At 37.4% G+C, this 17,790-nt stretch overlaps 2 protein-coding genes across 2 annotated transcripts in view; both read right to left on the bottom strand.

Annotated features, from left to right (window-relative positions):
* The window catches only part of LOC137287132 (uro-adherence factor A-like), a 60,875-nt gene extending 56,416 nt beyond the window's left edge, over positions 1 to 4,459 (bottom strand). The window contains exon 1 of the mRNA XM_067819288.1: positions 4,316 to 4,459. The gene's annotated coding sequence lies outside the window, so the exon portion shown is untranslated. The remainder of the gene's footprint in view (positions 1 to 4,315) is intronic.
* A 4,244-nt stretch (positions 4,460 to 8,703) lies between these two features.
* Positions 8,704 to 16,410, bottom strand: LOC137287223 (uncharacterized). The gene is made up of 7 exons (XM_067819411.1): positions 15,611 to 16,410; positions 13,169 to 13,546; positions 12,442 to 12,810; positions 11,779 to 11,940; positions 11,392 to 11,442; positions 9,524 to 9,629; positions 8,704 to 9,150 (listed from the first exon to the last, which is right to left on the bottom strand). Exons 1-7 carry the CDS (start codon positions 15,708 to 15,710, stop codon positions 8,856 to 8,858), a joined length of 1,461 nt encoding a protein of 486 aa, XP_067675512.1. The 5' UTR covers positions 15,711 to 16,410; the 3' UTR covers positions 8,704 to 8,855.
* Between the last annotated feature and the right edge of the window lie 1,380 nt (positions 16,411 to 17,790).

Here is a 17,790-nt window from a genome sequence, read left to right as displayed (position 1 = left end):
TTCTGCATAGTTGATTCTCTCTCACACTAAGACTTTGGTGAGTTTACTATATTATATTTTGTGACCCATTGCCTTAGATTTTGCCTCACTTGTATTGAATTTGCAATCGATATTGTGACTATTGAATTGTGACTTTGTATACCTTGCTCTCGTTGCATAATGATACAGAATTTGAACGTTTATGACTTGTCTTTGTTCTGTTTTGCCGGTTCACAGGGGATTTCTTACATCGTTAGTCATGGTAAATTCATCACCGTAACACATGCTGTTGAAATAGATTGTACTTAAGTATCAGTATTAATGTATACCATGTACCGTGTAATGTACTAATTGTGTCACAAACATGCCAGTTCAGAAGTCTTGCCATTTTGGTCAGAATACAGGACTGAACAAGACTTTACATGTCAATTGTCTTTTCAGAAAATCATCTGATATCTCTGAACCCAAGGGGTGAAACATAAGGCTTCGCGTAACTTAGCTTGGCTCAGGGGTCAAGTAAATATTGGAAAAGTAAAATGCAAATGTGACAACTACACAAGGAATATGCATATTAAGTCTGATAAACACAGCCACAATTATGTTTTCACACTCATTATAATAAAGCTCTTTGTCTCCCTGATTCCCACTGAGGATCAAAGGTTCTTTTCCTAGTGCCAGAAGAATAAGCAAAGTTTCTTACATTGGTGGGATAATCTGCATTTATAAATAATAAACAGATACCATACAATCTTGCATATTACTATTTGAACAGTTTCGTCTGTGGTAATACGAGTGAGTTAAGTTTTATGCCACACTCATCAGTATTCTAGCTATATCACGGTGTGGTCACACAATTTTAAAACCCAAGATACCTTGCAATATACTTTTTTTTTATATAGAGATGCATGGCTTTCACTGACACCAGATACTCTCTGGTTTCCTGACATCATTGGCATTTCCAAGCAAGCTTCTATGAGATGTTTCTGGATCACACTGCTTTCTTTTTAACCATCTATGCTCCTCCTTTGATACATTTAGTCTGGTGTATACCACATGCATTAGGACACATTATCCATGACAGGAACTACATGTCAGATGTTTGAAGTTCTGAAACATTGCTCTGGGTAGTTATTTGCCCTAATCTTAACTTTAAAAGTTATCAAAAAAAAAAATGATTGAGGTACCTGGAGTGTTTAATGCTTACAATTTTAAAGAAGGGCTCTTTAGATGATGTTAACTTACTTACAATAAAAACCTAGTTGGATCAGCCAAACTTAGGCTGCACTGCTGTTTTGGCAGTATGTAGAGTGAAGTACTTACAGGTTTAATGCAGAAGCATACCGACTTCAAACGACTGGCACTTGATGGAAGTTTCACTAATAACTAGCTTGCACCTTGTAATATTGGGTTGTAGTAGTGAAAAGTACCTGAACACTAAATTGAGGCCTGTAAAGGAATCTTGCACGAACCCTTGGGCCTTATATGTTTGTGACCATCTGTGACTTCATCCTTTCTAGGACCCATTAACTTACAAAAACTTATTTTCTGTGGATTCCAGTGTTTGTATCTGGATCTGAATTATCCGATCTTAAGAGAGGGTGACATTTAGAATTACTTCTAATCTACAAAGGACACTCTCACAGCAGACATGCAGCGGGAAAATTTCCAAATCCGAAGCATTGGCCATAGTCAATATGGTTCCCTCATAGGTGCCTGACTCTGATATATATTTGGAAGTATGACCTAAATATATAAGACATAGAAAGGTGTGACACTAACAATGGCGCCCCGGGTTGGTTCAGCTCGTTTTCTATTTGGTGCAGGTCTGTAGCTTGAGATTTGTTTTATTGCGGGCATATGTCCTGACTTAGTCCGAGAGTGGACGGTAAAATTTTTGAAATCTTTAAATGGAAATAAAATCAGCAGGTAAGTGATATGCAAGGTACTTTACAGAGGTCAACGGAGTATAAATTGTGCAGTTTTTTCAACGATCAAAGCTACAGAAGCATTTGTCAGACTGAAAACGAGCCGAGGCAAGCAGGGCCGCCATTGGCAGTGTCACACCTTTCTATATCTCGCATACTTAGGTCATACTTCCAAATATGTACCAGTGTCGAGCGCCTATGGGTTCCCTAATATTCCTAATGATCAGTTGACTTGATCTGCAGGTGTTAGTGATTGATAGGATTAACTGGTTGTTGTTTAACGCCAAACTCAGAAATATTCCAGCTATATGGCAGTGGTCTGTAAATATTCAAGTGTGAACCTGACAATCCAGTGATCAATATCATGAACATCGATCTACGAAACTGAGATATGATGACATGTACATCAGCTTTACTACTTCATCCCGTGAGTAGTGAGTTGTTTCTTCCCACAATATCGTATGCTGGAGATAAATTCTAACCTGGATCTCCATGGGTCCTGCCAAAGGTGGGAGAAGACTTAGGTAATGACTAAAGAGTGACTGGGAATGGCAGGTTATCTTTTCTGAGTTACATTAATGATGAAATTCGACAGCCTTCGCTCGAGAAATACATCACTAATTTAACGAGGGAAAGATCATCTGTAATTCAAAGTCAACAGGTGTTTACTCGTTTTATTACCTATATCAATTTTTTTATGTAAAAACTCTCAATGAAAACTGTAATTTCTCTCTAAGGAAATCCACAATGTGGGGAATCTCTATATCCCTATGTGTCTTACGGCTTCATTTCTAAGAATTTCTGTTACTGTTAAGCATTACCGTTATCTTAACAGGGTGTACTACGTATGACTAAATAGTCGCTTAGAAATGTGGGGTTGTTTTAACTAACTTTACTGTATAGTTTCTTAAATAGTAATATATATATATATGTGTTTTCTGTACTTAAATGCATGAACTGTGTATCATTGACTGCAAACAAAACTAAATTCAATCTAGCACTTTGTCTGGAGGTGAAATTCTTTATTTAAAAAAATTGATGAAAAAGTTTAAAATCTACAACAAAACAATGTTATCACAGTAATAAGGAATTAATCAGTATTTATAGTAGCACCAGCAATATTACATGCAATTAATACTATAGAAGTGGTTTATCACTTTGGGCTTGTTCGTGACCTTCTTTACATGAACATTTAACACGATTCAGGTTCCACTCTAATGTTTCACCAAAACAGAGCAGAAGGTATCCCCTGACCTTTGTAAACAACCACTGGTGTATGATAACTTGGATGTGAAAATAACAGTGTGATATTTGTCATTATAGCTAAAATGGATAGAATTATCATTAAAACGACCGCACCTTATCAGAAATAAGCGGGCCACTGTAACTTGATTATGCCCGCAAAATGCTTGACGACGGGCCATTATCAAGCCCGTTGTTAGGTGACGTCATAGGTAGCTCAGCTATTGAAGTTCAATCACCTACGGCTCATTTGAACTTGGCTTCATTCTTGACTATATATCTGGGTCACATTCATCACATGTGCTTGTGCCATTATGCACTTTCCTGCCTGTGCCAAGCATAACAATTGTACCATAAATGACAACATACAGCAATGAAAATATCGACTTGAAGTCTAACGTTGTTGATCACTGAAAACAATGGCGGCTTGTAGTATCAGCAAAGGTCAAGGTCGAATGTCGTCACTCTCAATAGTGACGTCGTCTGTGTTGTTCTATGATGTGTCTATATGTGCAAAATGTGTGTCAGTGACCTCCATCGTTTTGTTGTTGGCAGTAAATGCTTTTAAACTGATGCCGCTGTTTTTATTCTTATTTTATTAAAAATTCTATTCATGTAGCTATAATAACGGTAAAGCTATTTTTCAGGGCATTATCATTTGCAGAAGCCCTTGGTATTTTCAAACAGTTAATGAAAGACTTCGGGCTTCTGCAAATGATAATGCCCTGAAAAATAGCGTTACCCTTATAATACTAATTACAGTGAACTTTATATAAGGCTATAAGGTGATATACATGCAAGAGCTTGTCTGTGACGCTTGGTGAGTGATTGCTCGCCGGAAAAATTTGTATAAGACAACTGGTGTGTGACTGATTGTCTGACTAATTTTGTGTGGTGACTGATGTACATAGCAATCTGACACCACTGATTTGTGATAATTACTGTGACAGTTAGTTCATGACAAAGATTCTTCATAATGTGTTTTCATGTGTTAGCCAGTAATAATGAATGCAAACCCTCAAGTCTGCAAACCTATGACAATTACTATGGTTATCAAGGGCGTGGCATCTGACAAATATGATCAGATGCGTCAAATAAAGACGTTGGGCGAATATAACATGCACGTTTTTCTGCCTCACTAATCATGACATGTTTTTATACGTGTTTACCTTTTCCCCAAGGATGTACCCGCTGAATAAAAAGACACTCTTCCCTTGTTTTCTGTTATCACATCTCAGGCAGTGATTACGGCACAACTCTTTCTTCTTCGGTGATTGGCTGCCTGGATTTCATCGTCATGTGACGGGAAAAAAGTTCTTTTGCACACTGCGATGGGCTCCTCACAGGGATCAGTCCATGACGTAATATATTGACGGTGATGCTGAAAGTTGTTACGTATAGTTCGTCTGCTTGTCTGTGTGATATTTTGAGATACGCCAATCAGATATAAACTGTTATTTCATGAAAGGAATTACTGTCCTTGGTTTCAGGTAAATGTTTTAGAGATGTATTTCAATAACATTTTCGTGTCTGCTGGGAATGTAGCATTATCCATAATGAATATGTAATATCCCAGATACTGCCGTAGATGTGAAAATCTCCATGTCTCCGGTGTATGTTGGACCACCACATCCCATCATATCTGTAGTTGTATTCAGTGCCATTCAGGCTAGGAAGAGACTTATTTCATTGTAATGAAGTTTATATTCAAGGGACCCACTGTTTTCCTTCCAAAATGGTAAGTGGTTGGTGTCTGCTGTTAGAGTAAGGAACTTCAGTCAGTCTTAGTAAATGTTGGTAACACAATTCAATATACAGTAAACTATGTTTAAAGTGAAAAGAAAGACATGATAAAAACTGTAGGTTTTTTTGTTTTTCTGGGCATTGTGTGTTTTATTCAAAATGTGTACAGAAAGCTTTGTTATATAAACGACTAACATGAACAATTCCTTAAGGTTCAATATAACCATAGTTTACTGTTTATCACCAAGAATCAGTGCTTTGACTATTTAGATTTGCATTTGTCCATTTTCAAGACACAAGAACGGTATTTTTAAATCAGAAATAACGAGTATGTAAGTCAGGCTCGGTAGGTAAGAGCAGTGCTTCGATTTACCAACATAAGTGCCATGATTCACTGTTGCATTCTTCGTCATTCATTTAAATTCCAGGCTCCACTGATTGTGCGTTGAATCCCAGAAAAGCAAGGCCCTAATAGCTAACCATGATGGTAAAGTTGTAGGCACAAGCCATTCATTTCATGGGCTCACCTGGCTACCTCTACACAAAGCCCTCATTACCGTTGGATTTCCACTGTCATCAGACTGACATGCTGTGATATACCTAAAATATTACTCAAGATGGCACCATTCTCACTTATCCAGTGATGCCTCTTGTGATAAGAAAGCATTCAATACAGGCCTAACTCAGAAGCATTCATAAAATACCTGATTCTGCCCCATGAAACAAGTGAATATCTGAGTGGGACTGCCACATATATATCAGTCTGTCTTTAAGATGCCCTACCATTCAATAAAATACCATAACATGTTGTTTTCCTTGGCAAACATTGTTGACTGTTGTTGAATAAAGGCTCTGTTTTGGCCATGATTTTGAATGGCCTTTCAATGGATGTCAGAGGCAGTATCACCCTGATCCTGATGCACCAGTCTGTTTGTTCCATATTGGAACTTGGTACTTACTGAAGATCTCCTGTAAATAAGTACCCAAGGGAAACTGGGAAACTGTTCTGTCATCTATGTTCCTGTACATCACTGTTTACTATAGGCATACCAAGAAGCAGCCTAAATTTGTCTGATGTGTAATCGCTGACAGAAAACATCCTGTCTGGCACATTTCATTCATAATTTTTACATTAGCATAATTCTACTGCCCCATTGATTGTTCCGCCGGTGGTGCCAGTTTCTCCTCCACATGACTTTATCAAGCACAATTCAAGAAAACATCATTACTGCTTGACAATTAGCAGTGCCAGCATCCCAGTGTTCCCTTTGTTCCCCTTACTATGTTTGTTGTTTCGAACATCAGCAGGCATATCATTGTTATCTACCTGAGGGAATTTGACCTATATCATAAACTGTATGTACATAATACAATCAAATTGCCTGCTTTTGAATTTGATGCAGCAGCATTTTATGTTTTTAGATATTAATGGAATGAATGTATATGTTTTCAAAATTAAACATATTTGTACTCTGTCCTTAAAGTGTGTATGAATTCAAACTTGATCTCGTCAGTGTTATTAGGCTGGAATGATGCTAATGTGACATAAAACCTAACTCAACTCAACCCCCTGCTACATTGTTACTTACTCTCTAACATGAATAACATAGATCAAAGCAAAACGTTGCCACATTGCCATAAAGGAAATACTGCCATGAACTCTGACAAATCCCATAGCAGTTTATCAGTTCAGAGACCTCAAGCATGACATATTAAGTTCCTACAATGAACTAATAAATGTATGTCAATAATTAATGGTTTGCCAAGCTTGTTTAGGATGGCTTAAGTATAGGTGCAATGCATACACATAAGCTAGCTTATAGATACGAGATAAATTAATGTGTTTTCATCAAGTCTTTATAGTAATATATAGTGTAATCATGGCTGGTTGTAATTCGGACATGTATAGATGTTAAGAATACAATGGAGTAGAAATGTATTTAGTACCAAAAGAAAACTGGATAATCAAGACGATAACAGGTGAGAATTTTATTGATCAAAGCTTCTTTCTAATAATATTTTGGAGTAAATTCTGATTCCATCAGCAGGTGAATAAAAGACAAGGAAGCAGGTAGCTATACAAGCTACAAGCAATATTTCCAAAATATCTTCCTAATTTTAAAAAAAACTTGGAAACTTTGTATAATTTTAAATGACCAGATATTTCATGATTGTATTTTCAATAACATTTACAACCAAATCATCAAACAATATCTGTACAGGGATTTGCAAGTGAAGAGGGTCCTTTTTAAAAGTTATACGTCATGACACTGTTAATAATGAGTGTGATGACCATGGTTTCGGGATGCATTTATCACAGTGAGATCAGAGTGAGATCTCATGGATCTGACAAGTGTCTGTAAGAATGCCTGTGGTATTGTCTGCCATTCTTGTTGAAGAAATGCAACCAGCTTTGAGTGACTGGCAGGATGTGGGTGGTTTTCATGAACATGTCGGTCCAAATGTCACAGATATGTTCATGTTAAAAAAGCACTGGAATACGCTGACCATTGCATTCTCTGAAAAGATCTTTAGCTGAGAAAGTCTGTAACAACATGTGCATGATGAGCCCTGTCATTATCGTCTTGAAGCACACTGTCCAGTTGTCACTTTTGACTGACATTTGCTGTAGACTTTGGATCAAATATTGACTTTGGGTAATTCATGGACATGTTCCAAGTGACTCAGGTGATATTAATTCCATTTTCGTCTCTGTATGTGTATGCAAGCAGAGAACAAGTAATAAGATCCTGATCCAAAATTCTTTTTCACCAATCGCCCCTAAAATTATATCTGATCCTTATCAATAAGTTCATGTTGAATATGAAGTGAAATGCTTTTCACAGATGAAAGAGGTGTATTTCAGTTTTTTGTCATGACAAAACCTTTTCCTAGAGAAATTTTCTACCCAGTTGTCTGAGGTTCCATAGAGTTATGTCCTTTAGGTTTTTAAAAATCTTACGGTCAAATGTTCCGATCCAGCTTTTGCGTGATAAGTATTGTTTGTAGGTCAGCTTTAGGGCTGTTTCTCTCACCATGATGAATGTCAGCAGTTTTCGAAACTTTGAGGAGTATTTCCTGTACCAATTATCATATATTAGAAGATATTAGTGGTTAATCTCCATGACAACATCTGGATGAACATATTTGTCAACTATATGTTTCTGTCCATAGGTAAATAAATAACACTTGTATATTTGTGACTTCACTGATTATCTGCATCAGCCTGAATTTTCTAAGAAGTGCACATGGAATATATACAGCAACTAATAAAAAAGCACTGTTGTAGGTTTTGTGATATTTAAGGAAGTTAACCTCAATTTGGAATATGTTTTATCCCTCAGGGTTTTACATGTGTGTCTCATATTCACATATTTATGAAATTGACGCAATAAAATATGCTTTGCACCCTGAAAAATACTCGGTGACATGTACTCAAAAAATTCTTAAAAGTTTTCAAATTTCACAGTACAGGATGCTAGACCATTTCATTACTTGACTTTGATATTTCCAGGAAGGGCCCTTGAGCTATATCAATTGCCCATTGGACCCCTAACCATTTGGGCAAAGTGAAACACTGATGCTTTATCTCAAACCAATTGATATATCTCGGAGATTGTGACAGAAAATGGAGAGAAAAAATTTCATGTGAATTTATGCTGAGAGGTATGATATACTGATCATTACTGAAACAACTGTTTGATACACACTGCTTAGAAACAGTGAAGGAAAGTTTTTTATGGTTGAAAGCTTAATAATAAAGTGTAAGTATCTTGCCTTTGCTGTTTCTTGAAAAAAACTAAAGACAACCATATTCTTTCACATTGATGCATTGTTCGTATCATAACCTGAAATCAGTAGGTTTTAACTCAACAGCAAATAAGTGTATTGGACCAGTTCAATCAAAGTTTTCACTCGGGTTATTGTGAGATGATAAGTCCTGCGGTCAGTTCTGAAATGCATTAATTAACCAACTGCTCCTTTAGGCATTTCCATCACAGAGTCATCTTGGTGATTGTCATATTCAGGAGGTTGGTATTGCATGGCAGCATTGTCATAGTTGCAGGCTCCTGGTTCCATCTTTGCCTGCAGCTCAGCATAGTCATGGTTGGTTTCTTGTGACTCCATCTTGTCATGTAAGTAGACCTGGTTGTCATAAGCTGCCATGGCTCTCTCGTGTGGAACGTAGTTCCTCAGTGTTTCATAGTCAGGTGTGTATGTTGGTGTGGTGTAATCATCGTCTGGGTCTGGAGGGGTATTCCTGAAGGACAAAGATATCATCAGCCATATCCCACCATGCTTCTTGGTGAACATATAACATACTGGCCTGACAACGCAGGTAATGGGAATTTCTTTGAACTGAAATTAGTCCTGCATAGTCTTCATATTGACTCACTCACCTTGTATTGGTCTGCCTCATTTCCATTTGGCTGCTTTCATAAATGATTGTCTCTCTGTTAGTCATATTTCCATGAATGAAGGCAAAAAGCAAGCTTTTTCTTTATTGAAATACATTAATTCTGAATATGAAAGATTAAAATGAATTGCTTTCATGCATTCATTATGTTTACCAGTATGAAGAGTGTTTCATGTGAGCATGCCATTTTCCCCACAGATGTAATGTTAATCCTTACCTGCGGAAGATGAGGACAAGGATGAGGATGATTACAAGAAGGATGAAGACACCAGCCAGGATGATACCGATGATGGCACCAGTGGATAACTGTTCCTGTTGAGCCCCTGTAAGGAAAGGTAGACATGGTAGAATCAGTTACAGTAAACATGATGGGTAGAATGTGCCCGTATGTAAGGTAGACATGGTACAATCAGTTACTGTCAAGATGATAGGTAGAAGGTGCCAATATGTAAGTTTACAACAAAGTTTATCAGGGTTGTTCAAATCAAAGATTCTGGAGAGATGCCTGTAAAAATGAAAATTGATACTTTCTTAGAATTGTTGTTCATTTGAAGAAAACTGTTCTTGTTGAAAATGCAGGAAAAGAGGATATACTAACAGGTAATTTTTTATAGTATAGAATATTACATGATGTATATGATATTCAATATTGGTACATGTAATTAATTTGTATTCAGTGTTGGTGGGAAAACACTCCAAGTAATTTATAACGGAGTGAAAATCAGATTTGTGTATGTAACTGCTTAACAAAGATCTGATGACATCTTTTTACAAAACAAATCAGTGGCCTTGGACAAACTTTTCTGACCAATGAAATGACACGCATGAACTTGGCAATAGTGGATCAAAAAGCATTATTATTTTGAGGATGGTGGCAGTAGTTTCAAAACTGAAAAAAACAAAAGAACAAAAGGCATGAAAGGATACCAGATGACTGATATTGTATGGAAAGTCTCATCCATTTTATAATTGTTATTTCGGTGAAACAAGGTAATGGATGAGGCTTTTGATGGCCTTTTGATGGGAGTACCTCTTTTGTTAAAATTTTGGAAGTTGCATGTTTAGAACACATACTCTTATTATCACTTTCCATATCTGAAATATTCTGATTGGTCAGTGAGATCTCCTCAGATATCTCTTTAGCATTGTTAGAGATCAAATTTCAACAAGAATGCAAGTAAATTCACAGCTATTAGTGTCAATGTCCATAAGATGATATTGTGTGCTGTTTTTGTTTCTATGGGAGTGAACCAGTTGTTGAGTGAATAAGTAATGGAATGTGTTAACATTCACAGGGTGAAATGTCTGGTTGCCATCACCCATGTAGATAGTGTGTCAACCGAGAAAATGTACCAGGTGCGTATAAGCATTCACACAAACACGACACACCACGCCATGCTGCATAAAAGCACACCATGCTATGCCATGCCATTCCATGCCACCATAAGCCAAACTGCATGAAACCACACCATGCTGCACAAAACCATGCCATGACACAGTGCGCCACACCATGCTGCACAAAACCATGCCATGCCACACCACAACTCTGGCATTCACCAACATGACCATCACTGAACAATGAATGAGATTCAGACAATTACAGGCATGTATGCGCATTATGTGCCCATACATACAATAAATTCAGATGGTCCAGTCTGTGCAGAATAATAATATGTAGTCAGTGATGCTTTCTGCCACGTTACCAACAGCTGCATGTCCCTGCCATACCCTTGGATTGTGACATACAGCACAAGGAGATCCTTTGTTCCATGACTTCAGTATCATATAATGAAGTAGCTGATTATTGTGTGAGTAACATTTATACAATATGTTTAGCACAAAAAAATGCATTATACATTAGATTTTCTGTAAATAGGAATAAGGTTATGAACCATTGTGTGTTTGATTAATTTACTTTTAATAGTATGGTTCAGATGGGTCCATAATGATTCCCTCTGCTGATACGATACATGTTTGTGTATCATGTTTTATGTTATATTGTATTGTAATGTTAAAATGAAGATACAGTCCGGTGGCAATAAAAATGGTAAGAAAGACCCCCCAAGATTTTGTCATCCCGTATACCTGGTGCAGCTGGCTCCCCACAGTTCTCTTGAGAACCACACTTCTTGATAGCTGAAATATACAGAGAACCATTCTCTTAGAAGAACACACATATGCAAGGAATGTCAAGCTTCTACTTACATTTTGTGAATATATGACAAAACTTTAGAATTCTAATGCAAGCCCTTAATCCTGATCTGCTCATACAAGGAACTGAAGCAGACTTGTCATTGCTTTGTCTCTGTTTCTTCTGGCTCAGAAATTAAATAGACTGTCTTGGCCACTATCTGTTCAAACTTCCTCCAAGTCTGTTTCCAACAAAAGCTTGAAACTATGTTTTCATTTTAAGGATCAGTTCATTACAGCTTCCCCTGAACCATCAAACTGAACTGATGAAATGTGACTTACTTGTCGTTGGAGTTGTTGCTGATGTTGCAGGTGTTGTCACAGGTTGTGTTGTCATAGGTGGTGTTGTTATAGGTGGTGTTGTCATGTCCCCTGGACAGAAATGGTCGGGGTCGGTGCTGAGTGCTCCACACTTGAGATTCACAGTGGTGTTTGGTGATGTTCCTGCCAGCAAAGTCATTTCATATGGGTTGGAAGACAATATGGTTATCGTGAGAAGAAAGTTCCACTTCAGGAACTTGGATTGTCATTATCAGCATCTGTCTGTTAGGGTTATGATTTTTGTTTAAATGGACTGGTCACATGTTTTTTATAAGGCAAGACATGATATTTATCAGATTTTTCATGCATGGAAAGGAAAGCTGACATGATGGGGCAAAAACATCACATATTCTGATATTTTGACTGATCTTGATTGCTAGGTAATGAAAAGTAGTTTGCTTAAATGCTTTTTATAGACATAAGTGTACATAGTCTTTTTGAGAAATAATTGATAACAGGACCAGCATATAATGAGGAAGAGGAAGTAATAGGATTATATACTTATTTTAAAAAGGTACAAATTTTCTTCTCAGAGCACTTAGATAAGAACTCATGGTAAAACAATTTCAACAGTAAGGATGGTTTTCAGGACCAGGTAACTGAATGCAGGAATGCTAACATTACCTTTCAGTTTGATCCAGACTCGTCCTGTGTGATTGCCATTGATAGTCATGTTCAAGGTGAGGCTATTTGATTTGCTTGTGAAGATGTTAATGAACCCATTGAGGCCTGTGTTGTAACATGTAATGGTGTTGTTATGGGTGGTGTTCTTGTTGTCCAGGATGACGAGATTCTCTGTGCAGGAGCTAGGAGTTCGGTGCAACCGAATGTCAACGGCTTCTACATCTATAGTTTCCCCACAGTTCGTTGTCACTGAACAGGAACAGGATTTGTCCTGATGCTCATCATTTATATGGTAGATGTTGCTGGAAATGTACAGGATCTTGTTGCTCTCGATGATGCCTGCATGGCACATGTCTGTCAAGAGCCCCTCTAGAACAAAATTGAATATAGGTTTCCTTGGATGTGAGTGGATAGACTGATGATGTTATTTTCTAGATCAAGGTCATAAGAGAGAGTGGATACAATGGCAGCACTTTGAAGAATATTAAAGTCACTCATGTCTGCTTGATTTGGGAGGATACACCTAAAGTGAGGGAGGTGTTAGATGTGTACCACTGTAATAAAAATTGGTTTCCCATTTTAAGCAAAATGTGCGCAAAATGAGTTCTTTTGATGTACCCGTGATACATTTGTATCCATATGTGAAACCACCTCTGATACATGTATTTTCAAAGTGTATAGCCACTTACCACTGACACATTTGTAATCTATGCATGGAGCCACTTACCATTGATACATTCATACTCCATGTGGCCGTATGTAGTGAAAGAGGGAAATTTGCTGGCATATGGACAGGAACCAGTGAACTTCTTCTTGGCTTGTATCAGGCACTCTGCCTGACCGGAGCATCCTGTCATGGTCCCTTCAGGGAGCTGTCCAGCAGCAGATACTAGAACACAATCTGTTTTCTTGTGTTCACAGCACACAGAGGCATCATCTGTGCTTTGGCATTGATTGCTCTTTGGTTTTACTCCATAAAACAGTCTTCGAACAGCAATGATCCCTACCTCAGTGGTAGTGTTGTGGTCGCAGGTGGCATGTATTTGTTCTTTCCTTCCAGTGCCTTTGAAGCACGATGAAGATGTGTTGTACAGCATTGCTTGAGCTGAAAAATTATGAAGATGTAAAGCATTGTCTGAGTCTAAACATTGTGCATATGTATTGTACAGTGTTGTCTGAGCTGAAACATTGTGCAAATATATTGTACAGTGTTGTCTGAGCTGAAACATTATGAAGATGTAAAAGCATTGCCTGAGTCTAAACGTTGTGCATCTGTATTGTACAGTGTTGTCTGAGCTGAAACATTGTGCAAATATATTGTACAGTGTTGTCTGAGCTGAAACATTATGAAGATGTAAAGCATTGCCTGAGTCTAAACGTTGTGCATCTGTATTGTACAGTGTTGTCTGAACTGAATAATTATTTATATATGTATTGTACAGTGTTGTCAGAGCTTAAACGTTATGAAGATGTAAAGCATTGACTGAGTCATAGCATTGTGCATATGTATTGTACAGTGTTGTCTGAGCTGAAACATTGTGTACATATATATTGTACAGTGTTGTCTGAGCTGAAACATAGTGCATATATATTGTACAGTGTTGTCTGAGCGGAAACATTATAAGCTTTTTGTACATCAATTATCAAGATGTGTGTCTTGACCTGCAACATTATGTACATGTTTTGTATAGGTTTGCCTGACCTGCAACATTATGTACGTGTGTTGTACAGTGTTGCCAAAGGAACATTACTGAGAAGTGCTGTACAGATACAGTCGCCTTATCGGCAAAATGACCTAAATGTTCTATGTCATGTTATGTAAATGTGTTTTTGTTTTTTTTATTTGCACATTTTTTGAGTACAGGTCACATGTTACATGTTGTAATCAACAAACTAGATAACAATTGCATTTTCAAGAGAATATGCAGGGCTCAATGCAAGATATGCTATCCTACTTGTACCAGGTTCAACCTGTGACAAGGATCTAGTTGCACCAGCCAAATTCCACTTGTAAAACATGTTCCGTAAATTTGTTGCACTAAGCATTTTTGGATGACTTGCCATCAATGGAAGATAATACTTGTCATGTATTGTACTTTCGTCAGTCATCCTTTGCTGAATTGTGTGTAGTGATGCTGTACAGACAAGGATTGAATGATAAGTTATGAGTCTTGCAAAGGAGGAAATGTGTAATAGTGAATTATTTGCTGTGGACAGTACATGGTGTTGTAGAGGGATATCCACAAAACCTTGAGTCATTAAACTGCTTCCATGTGACAAGTCAATGACAAAACCCCAGGGTCTTTGGAGTTTTGGAAATGGACAGACTTAAAGGAACATGTGATGTGTTGAACATGTTGAAAATTTGGTGAAATTTGTAATAAATTCATTAAGAATATATCCATTTTACAGTCATTTTAGACATAATCAGAACATACACCTGGTCGATGTTGGTATGAAGACTTAAGCGAACTAAACAAAAGCTGGTCCCGTTAATTTAGTTAGTTAGTTAGTTTAGTTCAGTTGAAACAGAGGCTGTCTGCTGCCATTTTCAAATCAATTAAATATTCCTTACTGTAATAGGAATATAAGCGTTAAGCACCCACAGTTTGAGGATGTCATCCCAAATGACAAAATACATACACAACAAGGATTTATGAAATAGTATGGTAAATGTACTTTGAAGGAACTATGAAATAGTTGCGTTTTTCAATAAAATGATACACTGGTGCATGTTATTTGTACCTAAATCAAGTCTTAATTATACACAACAATTTAGAAAGAGGTCAGATGTAACATGTATAGTGCTTTGAGGGGTTGATACTCTTGCAGTGTGACATGCATCTTACGGTACTTTATGTTTGGACAGAAAATCTATATCTGAACCCATTTGCACCACAAGAGAGTCTCAGCACTATGACTACCATAGATATTTATGAGAGCATGGGTGTTAAGATTGTTGTAGACCTGAGAATGCTGTGTGGAAGTTTGCCTAGATCTTGACAAATGCTCCACCATAAGCAGTAGTCAATGAATATGTCAGATATTTCCATAATTAGGTCACTCTGTCTTAAATGAGGGTAGAAGGCAGTAGCTATAGTTTTCTAGTTTTAGAATGTATTTTACATACTGAATATGCACATTACCACGAATCTCGACCATAACTTACCACACTGTATGAGAAGGAGAAGAGACAGTGATGCCAGCATGGTGTTTGTCATCTTCTTCTTGGCTGTGACAAAGGGTTGTTGTTGAATGTGTCCAGTCATATATATCACAGATAACCAGGAAAATATTCTACTTCAGTTCACATAATATCCTTGATGTTATATGCACATGACATGAAAGGATATCTTCATAATCAAGTCACAGGTTACATTAAAATCTGTTGCAAACAGAAATGTCTACATCCCAACTTTTCTCTGCTCCAGTGGAGAATATAATGAACATATTCTTGGGATACTGGTTTAATTGACTCTGCCTCTGTGTAGATGCTGTAGAAGGAGGAAGTACTGTCCTTGTGCTTTCACCTTATGACAGACTCATTTCTAGGCAGAAGATGCGCATTCAGTTGTGCTTGTGGTTTATGCTTATTACAAACTGTTGTCAAAAGCTGTATCCACAATAGTGCCCTTTGTTCCAATCACAGGTCCACAGGTGACACTTGAACCAGGGAATATCACTGCAGTATTGCGCTTGGTTGTGGTGTAAACTGTCACAACACCATCAAACTGTCATGTCATACTTGTGTTCTTTATGGAACACAACAAAGTCTACCTGTCCTGTTTTGTTATGGAGTCGCACACCCTTGCATGCTACCCGAACAAGTTTGTAGGTTATTTATAGTTTCCTGCCTACATATGGTGAACTATGTACATCTGCTCAATTCCTTTGGAATAGTGTTATGATGCATACTGTTTGGAGCTGGCTGGCGGTCCCTTTCAATAGAAGTGTTTGTACAATCTCTCTGTGGCTACGTGTGTCACGATTCAGTGGGCACATTACATATTACAATGGGGAAGTGGGTCATCTGTCTAACTGACAGGATTCTCAGGCAGTCAGCTTGTCTAAGGTTACCTGGTGTTGCATGATGCGTTCTTCGGCTAATGCAAATAATCAGTTAATCATACATTCATATTTTGCAGATGTCTTTTGATGTTTACATGGAATGTACTTGTTTACAACATGGAATACATTTGTTAACAACAAGAAATTGATGTACAACATGGGATTGATTTGAACCAAGAGTATGAAATGTAGGGATGTTTCAAGAAGGTAAATCAAGTCAAGAAATATAATCATGATAATCATGATGCTTGATTTCTAGGCTTTCTGGTCAAAAACACATCTTGTGTTACACAATAAATTCTGCTCCTCAGTTGCAGAAGTCATATGGAATAGAGCTGGATGGACTTACTCATTTCCACAATCTGTACTGCTTGTTAGAGTATTGTATGCAGATATTCTGCAGTCATAGTGCAGGAATCATGTTCTTATGTTTAAAGCGAAAACATGCTCTGAAATTGGTGAAAGTCAACCTACCTGTTACCTTTGCATTTCAGCGAAGATTGAGAGCACTTTATTGTGGAGTTTTCCTTAACTATAAAGTAAATGGCAGTCATTGCAACAGATTATAACTAAAGACTGGCGAAAATTACCCTGATTTAGACTTTTTGCCATGACTCACATGAGGAGAATAGAGAAAGTATTCAAACTGATGACTTGATGAAAGCATCTGTTGAATAGAAAGGATTTGGTTTATTTTTGTTTTATTTTGTAGAAATATATAGGTTAAGCATTCCTTGTAGAGATAGGTTCATCTGTTTAACAGACAACAATGGCGCTGATCTGAATGTGTGTAAACATGGCTATCTGCCACAATAAACCCTGTATATGCAGTGTAATTTGTTTACTGAGATCAAGTGACAGTAACAAACTTAGTAAAAATATTATTGAAACAACATCTAATTTCAAAATATTGCATGACAATGGCACGATTTTTGATTGTGCTGCTGATGTTTTTGTTGAAAATGAGTGGTTATCACATGATATGCTATGATGTCACGTTTTGACTTCAGTAAGAGGCAGAAGAATAGTAAAGGGTGACTGAGTGAGTGAGTTTAGTTTTACACCTCACTCAGCAATATTCCAGCTATATGGTGGCGGTCTGTAAATAATCGGGTCTGGACCACACAGTCCAGTGATCAACGACATGAGCATCAATCTGTGCGATTATGAACTGATGACGTGTCAACCAAGTCAGCGATCCTGACCACCCAATCCTGTTAGTCACCTCCTGTGACAGGCAAATAGTAACGGAGTGTTAAACACAGCAGATAATGAATGTTC

Source organism: Haliotis asinina, chromosome 6, assembly GCF_037392515.1.
Source record: "Haliotis asinina isolate JCU_RB_2024 chromosome 6, JCU_Hal_asi_v2, whole genome shotgun sequence".
Lineage (NCBI taxonomy): Eukaryota > Metazoa > Mollusca > Gastropoda > Lepetellida > Haliotidae > Haliotis > Haliotis asinina.
The sequence above is the reverse complement of the archived record's forward strand: the minus strand, read 5'-3'. Positions and strand labels throughout refer to the sequence as shown.

Coding starts and splice junctions, on each gene's coding strand:
- LOC137287223 (XM_067819411.1), bottom strand. CDS start 15,710: ATGACTGGACACATTCAACAACAACCCTTTGTCACAGCCAAGAAGAAG. Junction 13,547..15,610: donor TCTCCTTCTCATACAGTGTG/GTAAGTTATGGT, acceptor ATAATTTTTCAG/CTCAAGCAATGCTGTACAAC. Junction 11,941..12,441: donor AGTCTGGATCAAACTGAAAG/GTAATGTTAGCA, acceptor CTTTGCTGGCAG/GAACATCACCAAACACCACT.